This window comes from Morone saxatilis, unplaced genomic scaffold, assembly GCF_004916995.1.
Source record: "Morone saxatilis isolate NCDOM2014 unplaced genomic scaffold, NCSU_SB_2.0 Contig7, whole genome shotgun sequence".
Taxonomy (NCBI): Eukaryota; Metazoa; Chordata; class Actinopteri; family Moronidae; genus Morone; species Morone saxatilis.
The window spans coordinates 20,483,336-20,494,696 of record NW_023340246.1 but is presented as its reverse complement, the minus strand read 5'-3'; the positions used below and the strand labels follow the sequence as shown (position 1 = coordinate 20,494,696).

At 39.1% G+C, this 11,361-nt stretch overlaps 1 protein-coding gene across 1 annotated transcript in view; it reads left to right on the top strand.

The window, feature by feature from the left end:
* man1a1 (mannosidase, alpha, class 1A, member 1) overlaps positions 1-11,361 on the top strand; it is a gene marked incomplete at its 3' end in the record, with an annotated part of 72,441 nt that overhangs the window by 41,732 nt on the left and 19,348 nt on the right. The window contains 1 exon segment of the mRNA XM_035679190.1: positions 182-276. Coding sequence (XP_035535083.1) covers positions 182-276 — 95 coding nt within the window.

Sequence of the window (11,361 nt, the reverse complement as noted above, 5' to 3'; positions counted from 1 at the left end):
ATGGGTCTTATACTGAATGTTGTTGCTGTGTACAAATGCTCAGTGTGTGCTGCAGACAGTGATTTTATTTCCTTTGTTGGGTGCGGTGTCTTCCTCAAGGGTTGGCCATGGAAATGTGAAAGCCTTTTTCTGCAAGGAGGAACATCTTGTAAATGAGATGCTGTCTTTCTTTCTCTCTCAGGTATTCCGTAGAAAGGCGGTGGAGCTGGGTGAAAAGCTGCTGCCAGCCTTCAAAACGCCCACCGGCATCCCCTGGGGCCTGCTTAACCTCAAGAGGTAGAACACACACACACACACTCACTCAGTCTTTCTCTCACAGCAGTCCACTCTGGTGGTATTTGAGGCAGCAGGTCTGTTTTTATGGCTCGATACTTTAAAGAGCTCTTTGGTCTGAGGCTTGATGTGAGTCGGGTGAACACAAGCTCTTTCTATTCCACTCTCGCACACGAAGCTGAGATGTTTTAGCTTTACATGACAGAACGGGGCTTGTCAGGCAGACGCTGTTTGGTTTATCATCCAGGACTACATGCCAGCCGCTGGCTCTGAAACTAAAGTAGCACTTAAAAGACAAAACAAAAGTTTCTGAGAACTGTCTGACAATGTTTTAGGCCACAGTCAGCCTTTATTAACACACTGCGACATACTGTCAAAGGGCTACCCATATGTTTAACTGCCACACACACAAGCAGAAACACATGAGAGTTAATGATGGAGATAGATTTTGGATTGGATTTTTGGATTCAGCCTGTGTGATCATATATTTAAATGTGAATTGATCCATATAATAGTGAAAACAGACTCTTCTTCTAGCGGTTGTACATACCGAGGGACTGGGTTTTTTATCTGCAGTAATTTGGCATTCAAGTGCTGACATTTAACTATGTTTTAAAATGTTAAGATTACCTAGATCTCACGTGATGTCTGCCAATTTTATTTCATCCAAGCTTCTACCAACAGTCACTGCTGTGTGCTCTTACCATGATGTCAATCTTAACAAAGTAGTTGTAGTTGCCTAAACTAAACCATACTTTGAATACACCTACACAAACAAATAATAATATAAATGACAACGTACTTATTATATTACATCATTATTTTTCTAAGCTAAGATAGCACACAGTATCAGCTTTTAGGGTCTAATAATAATATCAGTATCTGACTTCAACAACACGGGAACCATAAAGAACGTTTTCTAGGTCTGCCACCCTTGCACTCCAGTTCCTCTGTCAATCACAAGTGATGAGGGGAGCACTTTCTTTCTCCTCAATTTTCTTTCTATCTCTCTCTCCCCAGAGAGAGACTCGACTCTCTGCTGTTTGTCAGCCGTTAATTAAAAGGCAGGTTGTCCTGACGATAAATGTGCTGTGACAAATTAATTTTCTTTCTGTCTGTATGGGTGAATGGACTCTGCCCCCCCCCCTTATGTTCCTCTCTGGAGTAAGAAACACCCCAGGGAGAAACTCTGCAAGTGTGTGTGCGAGTGTGTGTTTGTGTGTGTTCATGTGCATGCACATATGAGTGTGCGCATGCGTGATCCCCTGGAGGCTTGAGCAGATTGCCAGTGATGATGACTTTACCTGCATGACTGAGCTATGATAGCTTGGAAGCACACACACCGCCAACATCCCTGCGCACACACATATTACCATGCACACGTTACAGTAACACATACACCCAGCACCACAGTGGCGGATGCCCCACTGAGCACAGAACTTAAACTCCTATTTCTGGCTGAAAGTTTTCTTCTTGTATAACATCAAAAGACGAGTCACATATCTAAAAGAAGCCAGTAATTTGTTTAAATGCATGTTTTTCACTTCCATGTACCGATTCCTGGAAATGACTTTGTTGGAGCAAAATTTAGACCTGCTGCGCTGTTGCCTAAATTGGCAGTTATGCATGCATCAGCGTATGGTATTTACAATATGGTGAACTGGAACAATCACTTATAAGCTTCATGAAAGTCCAAGGTGGCACCAGAATCCAGCTCAAGTGAAAACAAGTTTAAAACATCCAGTAGGTTGGGAGATATGTTATATGTCCAACACCGCCAGTTTCAGCTGAGAGATGAGTGGCCAGTTCACTACGTGCAGCAAGCTCTCTTACCTCATGAACAAAATAAACTCAGGATGTCAAGAAAGAAAAAATACAACCGTATACCTTCTCTAACTCATCAACAGAAGCAAAACAAAACTCACCAAAATAGTCTTTCCTGTTTCAACAATCGACGACTCTGGTGTCTAACAGTGTTAGATATGTTAATGCTCTGGCTCTAAACGCTGTTGCTTCCTCGCTGATGCTCGACCTCCCTCTCTCTCCTCTCCTGCTTGATGGCTCTCCTGCTCCAGCCTGTCCCCACCGTGTCTTTGTCCTCCCCAGAGTCAGAGTCCTGGTAGGAGCCGCTGTAAATCACCATATTACTGTATTCCTTGTTGTCGAACTGGTCAAAATAAACCCCAATCCACTGAGATAGATGTGAAATTATTCTGTCTCTACAGCAGTTTTTCCTCTCACTCGTTCTTTGGCTCAGTGTGTGTGCTGTGCCACTGAACGTCTGTCACTGAGCAGCAGCTCTCGTTCTTCAGAGGCAGACCATTGAATTAGCTAAATAAAAAGACAAAAATTACCCGAAAAGAACAACCGGTAACAGACTCCAATATAGCCAATATATTCATCCAGTCACACAACACACACACAGCAAGACAGGATGTTTATATTTTTCTGTATTTTTGCTCTCAGGATATTTTGGTTTATTGTCTTGTTCAAGTAATATGCCAAAAATTGTACCAGGATTAAATGATAAACTGAGGATATAGTATAATCTATAAAACGTAAACCCAAACCTAGTTGTTTACCACAGACTTAATATCCATTCATAACTATTTAACAGGTATCATCAGTATATACCTGTGGTCATATAACACCTTTCTCCCAAAATTAGGCTGTACTGATTATTCTAGTTGGGTACTTGCATTTAGCCTACAGTTAGCTATCAATGTAACACACCTACATTAAGTGCTATACATCACAAACCTCCTATTCTCATTCAAATGTAGACTAGACAACAAACACACAGTTCGGAAATGAAACACTTTCTCCTCTCTCACTGTCACTGTCTCCCAGAATATGTTTTATTCGCTGGATGCAGGTTAAACAGAAACAGCTGAGAATAGTTGAGAAGAAACATCAGTGTTGTTAGACTAACTACATAACCTTGACCCATATTGAAGCAGAATAAATCTGTAAAACACACACAGACACACTTGCAAATTAGGTCCAATTATCATCTCTGCCTTCATCTTTATTGCTCCCCTCTCCCTCTTTCACTCTCAATTTCTTTCTTCTCCTTCATTTTTAAACATCCCACAATGCGAAATTTTTTGCACATCCCACTTTCCTGTATTCCCTCTCCGTCCTTCCTCAGTCCATCCATCTTGCCATGAGTGACCCAGTATCTTCTTCTGTTTTAGGACATGATATTGTAGGTCCACTCCACTCCATGGCCTTGTTCTCTATAGTCCCTCACTGCAGTTTTTTATCACTCTACCCTGCAGCTATCTAAAAAACCCAAGAGACGCCACAAGAAACAAGGCCACAGTTTAAAATGTGTTACTGCTCCTAAACCAAATAAACCTTGTTTGCTCAGTTGCCATAAATGTGATTTCCTTTCTTAGCTTCTTTTTACACTCAAGATGTGGGTTTACAGATAAATAAATATGAGTCAAAGGTTCAACAAAGTTTTTGTTGACGTCTCTACATGTTTTTAGTTCTTTTCTAAAGATGAACACTTTGAATTGAACATAGTGCAGAATAACATCATCTGAAAGGACTTAATCCTCTTGTAAATACAAGCCCCAACAGCTTGAAGAGCTTTTGAGTTTTGCCTGTAAAAAGACAACCCTGGTGATCCACTACAGACTTGTTTGTTAGTATTATAGGAACCAAATGTCCTATGTGGTTGTCACCTTATCAGATCTGCTTCTTTAGCTGTCAGTTGGCTTTTTAAAGAGTAATTTAAAACTAGTGTGTGTAAGCTACAGTATTTTGCTGCCCGGTCTGGTTTAAAGTTCCAACCCTGTTTCGCCTGTAACCACACTTACACCACCTATCAGAATCACTTATAGGTTTGAACTGTGCTTTGTTGTACCTGTAACCATACTGAATAGCATACCTGAACATCAATGCAGTAAGGTGTAAGGTGAAAGGTGAAAGGTGAAAAAAAAGGTTCACTTAAAGTTAAGGCACTCTTTAAATAAACATAAAAACAGGCCAGGTCGAATAGATCTGAATATAGTTTCCATCATCTTTTCCCCTTTGTTTGTTTTCTTTCTTTATCTTAAGTTAAACACTTGAATTGGTTTGAAAAGTGGACTGTATTTGTAACAAGAGTTCACACTGGTCTGGGAATTCTTTTGATGTGCTGGAATCAAGTGATGTTGAACAGAACAGAGAACAGGAAATTGGATTCATGCTAAGAGATTTAATGGAAATTCATGCACTAATAAGCCCAAACGGTCACCAGACTGCTCATCCATGAAAGACCAGTAACAAACCAGGATAAAGCAGTGTGCATGTTTATGAAAGCACTCTGAATTAGTAATGATAGAAGTTCAAAAGAAATCTTCATAGAATTATTCATCAGGGTGGTCAGTGGGAAATCTTGTCTTGATGTGCAGTTGATTTATCTTCAGGAGACACTTGAAACAGCCTTAACTTGGCCACTTGCGATGTCGGATAAATCATGGGTATGGTACCTCATCAAGGATCACAGGCTGGCCCTGAACTGATATTTCCCCCCACCCTCACTTCCCCCCTTTTCTCTTGCTTTGTGCATAAACCCATTGATTGCCACTAACTGAGCGGAAAATGCTGCTGAGATCCGATTGAATTGTCCAATTGATCTGCCACAAATTCTGGTGGCACTGCAGCCAGATGGATAAAGGGACATTTGTCCATGAATTTACCTTTTGATAACTTGAATTAAATATTTACAGAGGCAAAAAATTGCATCTCCGGAACAGTCAAGCTGTCTGCCGGTGAAATATTCTATTAAATGAACGTTAAAGCTTGTCTCGTACAACTGTTGGTGAGGACATACCGGTATTCAATTGTACAATCAATCAAATTATTTGGTGGTTTGGATGAAAAGATTTGGATTAGTTCTAAACATTCTGAACAAAAAGGAATTAACAGAGAATAAACAAACAATATAAGCTCATTAAAAGTTGGATAGATTATTTTTACTCAGAAATGGGTTTTTTCTGCTTTTTCTGCTGCCTGTCAGTAATGTAATTTCCCTTTTTCATCATGATGAATAAATGTATTATAAGTCAGAAAAACAAAAGGTTTTGGCAAAATCAGGCCATAATTGGGATATTTAATAAATATATCAAAAAAAGAACAATTTTAGCCCGAAAAAGATTAACAGAAATGTTGTAAATTAAAATATTTTTAACCATATGTAATTGCTCTACCCTAATATATAAAGTAATGGAAACATTAGTTTAGTAGTTGTGAAACAGAGCAATCCTGGAAATACAACAGAACACTTGCTTAAGTTCTGCCTGCAGCCATACACTGTACATATGTGGTTTCCTACAATATGAAGTTGCTGTGCTTTAACACTGGAAGCCATAGCAGCACTTTACCAACTCTTCCCCGGTTTTCTCTGACACTCTTTTTCTCTCACTTCTTCACACAAACACACACACACTAGTAACCCAGTCGTTATCTGCTTCAGCCAGTATGTCCCATAGCTCTTCTATTAACATTCAGACTGATAAAGCTCTTGCAAATCACTCCCACTGCACTGCATACTGACTGGCATTAATGGGATGAGCCATTGTGGGTGTGTGTTTCTGCTGTGCTTGTGCTGCTGTGTGTCGCTGACATGCGCCGTCCGTACTCTCGACGCGTGCTCCCAAGATCTGTGCTCCACCCTAAAATTAGCTTTTCATTTCTTTTTACACACATAATGGTATCCCACACATACATACACACCCACTAAAACATTTTTTCACAATAAAACCCATAAATTGAAGACTTTTGTTAAATTACAAATGACAAAGAAAGTTGTAATATAATAATCAGCAATCAGGTGTGTATTAGTGAGGTTTGGCACTGTTTACTGAGACTGAAGGTTTGAACCTTTTGGGATTCTTGGATATGATCTCTCTTAGAGCATAGTAACTCAAAGAAAATATCTGCTTCCCAGACAAACTGCTGCTGAAAGCAATGTCATCATCTTAATTACACTGCAAAGTTAAAACTTAATCTTTAGCCCCTGCTCACTTTTCTTATCTCATAGAAGAAATGTTAAAAAATGTCCGTTTGGGACAATTTGCTCCTTCAGCTACAGGCTCTAAGCTGAGGCAATCAATCCTGAGCTCTTGGGGTCTTGCAGTTTGATTAATAGGCCAAAATGGAGAATGGCTCTATTAGTAAAGCCTAGTTGTCATACTGTGTGACCCTGAGAAGTGCTACTCTGCCAACAAGCCTTTTCTTGTAGATGTGATATGAAAATTAACTTGTTAATCCAGTGTGTATGTGGAAATTGTGTACCTAGAAAAGGCTGATGACGGTTTGTTAACATTTAAGGCAGCTGGATTGTGTTTTCATTTAGAGCTACAGCTATTAAGTGCAACAGTAGAATAAAACCATTAGTGCCACAGGAAAGACAGCAACAAGCTGACTTGAGTGTCATCAGCATAGAAGATACCAGATACCAGAAACCAGATATTTGTTTTTCACCTGAGACAGTGTTGTCTACAGCCTAAGCAAAATACATCATCTTGGAATGTATTGCAGAGTAACAGTGTTGCATTCCAGCAATAGACTTTCCACACATTTAGTAATAATATAATACTAATAAAACTAATAATATTATTATTTGGGCACTTTATGTTGCTTTTTTGGAAGTTACCGGTAGAGTTTTAACCATTGTTAGGCTTATGGCAGGGGATTTAGGACAAGCTAAAAAAAAAAGGTGTAATTAGCACTTTATGGTGAGTTATAGAGCCCAACCAATACTGTATTTATGAGGCAATACCAATATAATACTCTACTATTGTAGAGGACTAGTGTGTAGGATTTAGTGTCATCTAGCAGGGAAGTTGCAAATTGCACCCAACAGAATATGCTAGGACTGGCTCTAGGGGGACAATGTGTAAGAGAAGAACCCTTATATATTGTTATAAATGGCCACAGTATATACACATGTACATACAGCAGACACACAATCGTGGTATTGGAGGTAACACTGCCTCACTGCCTTGAAGCACTTTTTAACAACAAGGAAAAATCTGGCATTCAGGGTACCCAGAGATTTTTTTTTTTTTTAAAGCAAACAAACACACACACATTCACACTCAGTGCAGCTCTCCTCAGACCTTACCTAAGGCAGTGGAAGGCAGCCATGATTTAAGGCCTCTAATTAAGTTGCTAACTGTGAATCTATCGCAATTCACATTTTCTCTGCGCCTGGAGGAGGAGAAGTACAATAGGTTTTAAGACCGAGAGAAAGAGATATTGAGAGAAGAAAAACAGGAGGATAACATAGGTCATGGCATGGATGAGGAGGGGAGTGAAAGGGTTGGCATACAGAACAAAAAGCTCCGGCCAAAATATAGGCTGTCATTCACCCAGCAACAGAGAGTACAAATGAATTGGAGGAATGGTTTCTAACATAATACTAGAGGAGCATGATAGGGCACTTCCTGGTGTGACATGGTAATTTATGGAGATGGAAAGTCTTTTCTGTTTTTCCAGGTTACTGCTTGGCACCATAGAATTAAAATCACTGTTGTTGGCACTGCAGAATGGACTGGAGGGTATAAAACCAGCCGGCTACAATTTGTCATTTCACAGCTGGCCAAGAAAGGGCTACGGGTGTACGAGGTTAAAAAATAAGAAAACTGGACAACCCTAAAAGGACAAACAAGATAGACAAGAGGACTGGAATATGTCCTTCAATGCAAACCCTCACAATTCAACGTGGCATCAGTCTGTAATGACCTAGTTTTTTCTAGGTCGAGGCTTTGGATCCATATTTGTTCCTTGGACCCCTTGAGCCTTTGCTTTTTGTGTCTTGGCAGAACAGCAGGCCTGCATGATGTGGAGAAGATATGTGATATATTATCTTGATGGACATTCCCACTTAGGTTGTTGAAATGCTCTTTAAACAGTGTTCATGAGTATTCCAGCTGTGACAGAGATATATGAGAAATGTCAACTTGTGTCTGTGTCTCCAGATACTAGCCTAGATGCCCCATTTTTATGCTGTAGGTTTCTTTACAAACACTTGGTCATCCATCTTGCGCCTGCAGTTTGATTCCACTTAAGCTCCTAGCCAGTGTTTGGTCATTTTTAAAACTTGTTTTATCTTGGAAATTAGATTAGACTGATGTTGACAGAAATATCTGACCATGGTGTCCATTTATAATCTTCCTCAGCAGATTTAGTTAGTCTAGTTTTTGCCCAGTTGTCATGGCATTGTCTAAGTCTTTAAAAAACTCAGAACATTTTAATCTCTCCAAGCTTTTCTTGTCCCTGTTAGCTTAAAAAGTACCCAAATGTCCTCTTAAACTTCCAAAATGTAGTATGTGATAACCTAGAATTGTGACTGGCCTGATTTAAAATCTGCATGATAATGCAGGATGAAACATGGGCTTAGCAAATTACAGTAATTAAAAACTATGGGCATGGACTCCTATTAGCTAAACAAACTGCATCATATCAGTCCTATCAGAGGTGGATGATGCTGGCTGATCTCTTGATTTATAATGAAAGTTCAATATCAGCTTTGATACATTGGTCTAAGCTTATAATCTCTAAAAAGTCCTCTAGTTCTAGGTCACCATAACATTTAATTAACCTTTCCAGTGTATTTTGCAAAGAGAATTACTGAATGTTTTTCAGTGTACTGCATTACATTACTACTGTTTGGTATAAAGTATGGCTTATCAGCACATTATGACAAAGACTGAGAGACACCACTGTGCCTACTGTTAGTGAACTGAATTCAACAAAGTAAGACTTTATTCAGCCAGCTTGTAATATGAATCTTTATACCCCTGACTGTTGTGAAAATGAAGCCAACTGAGATCACAACAGTGAAACAGTCAAGAGGAGAAACCCATTATGATCTTACAGTATCATTGTCTTATCACACTAGATAATGTGTAAAAACATTGACCATTCCTGAAGTATTTTTACACCATTGCAGCATAGTCTGTAGTGCAAAGAGAGGTCATAAACCAAGTAGTGTTTTTATAGCTTAGAGCTTGTAATAAGTCCCATCCCATCCCATGTGAGAAAGGGGATGTAGAACAGCTAGTTGGTAACAGCGATTTGGAAACTGGGCCACCAGGACATCTGCATCAGTAGTCAAACACAACAGTGAACTCCCATCAGATGGAGTAATGCAGTTGTATTGTGCTGCATGCCAGTGGATGAATGCCAGTTTCCAATCCCAGTACGGGAAGTGACTGAAGCAACAATGAGTTTCCATCTGAACATGAATGCCCCTCACTAGCTATTGAAGCAAGTTTATTTCGCCCAAAATGGAGCAGAGTCATCTCCCTGACCCAATGTTTTTATTGGGTTTACCAGCATTAGTGTATTATTTCAATCATAGCTCATTCACTGTGAGCTGTTATTGCAAGCAGCCATAGGGTGGAGTTAGATAATCAATGAATTGTATTAAAAACTCACACAAAACCAACATCTCTCAGACACCAATGATGTTTGTTGTTAGTGTCCATTTGGTTTCTTCACCAGCCTCTCCCCGCTGTCAGTTATGTTTTGTAGTAGCAGATGTTTTTAATACTGCAGTGACAATAGAAGTTCAGGATGTAAAAGGCAGAAGTTTACATTTACTTTTTTGCTTTTGCGAGCCATGCAGAATGGACAATAATGAAACCGTATATAAGAAGGAAAGTATTTATTGTACCTATTATTTTGGGTTCCACATATGGCACAATTATGGATAAAAATAAGTTTGTTTGCAGACTTTGTAAAGTAACTGCCTTAACACCTCTAATAGCTTTAGTTAGTTAAACTTAAGTTTGTTGTGTACAAATTAATTAGAAAAAAAGTCAATTTAAACTTCTACCTTTGTGTGACATCCCTAACTTCTATTATCCCTGTACTATATTAACAACAGCTAGAGTCCATTTTCAGTGCACTTACACAGAGAGTGGACAACAGTCTGTGTCCACACTTTAGAAATGAACACAATTAGAATTCAGAGATTCTTGAATTTTTAATGAGGTACAATGAGTAGATGCTTTTTTTAGGGATTTTAACGACATTTTTATACTTTGTTTTTTTTCCAGAAAAAACACATCAGACACACATTCCAAGCAGACTATTTGTACATATGTCTGAATACATGTCTGGAGGGGATCTTAAATATTTAATTTCTTCCCCACTTGAAAAAGCTGTTTGAATTTAAGATTAATAGTCTCAGCTTTATTAGTAATAAGTATGCAATATTTGCTTAACACAGACTTAATGTCCCTTAAAGCGAGCCGGTATAACTTTTTGCTGAACACTTACAAGTACATGTTATTAATAATGTGAAGTAAATTTTATTTATACAGCCAAATGTCAGAAATCTGCTTTATCATCTGTATCTCAATACATTCAGGCCAGTGAAATGGCTATCCAACAATAGCATTAGCCACCGTATGCTACCGGTCGTACCGCGGCAAGTAAAACAGTTTTGGCAAAACGTCTCACTGTTCCGTGCATTTTTATTACTTATTAGATCAACTTTCATTTGAAGACGGATTTACTTTATTGAAACGTTACATATTGTTGCTTTAAGTAAATTCTCAGTGCCATTTTTTGCCCAAGTAGTTTAATAACTTCAACAGCTATGATCAGACAAGTAGACTGGCTTTGACAGCTCTAGTTTTTAAAACTTCTTCGTTTTCTAATTAACTTCCAGCCAGCATTACAGATCTCAAACAGTCCTAAATTCTTTTAGTTTCTTTTTGAAACTTGCAGACACCCTGGCCAGATAAATGATATTCCAAACACACCCTCATCTATCTGTCTCCAGTATTATACTTCATGTCTGCTCTTCATTGGTTTGTGTCTGTTGGGTTTACGCAGCAGCTTTTCTCTGCTGTCTTTTGTTTTGTTCTCCTTAACGGGGACTTAGTGTTTCTCACTGCGTGGCTTTGGGAGGGATTGGGGTGGACATGGGTGAGTTGGAAAGGTGTGCGTCTGCCTCCCCCACCTACCCCCGACCATAGAAGGGATTTATCGCTCATCACAGGGTTTATAAAAGGATTGAAAGAGATGGATAGACAGATAAAGTCTACAGTTGACTGACTAGACCTGCTCTATTTGAAA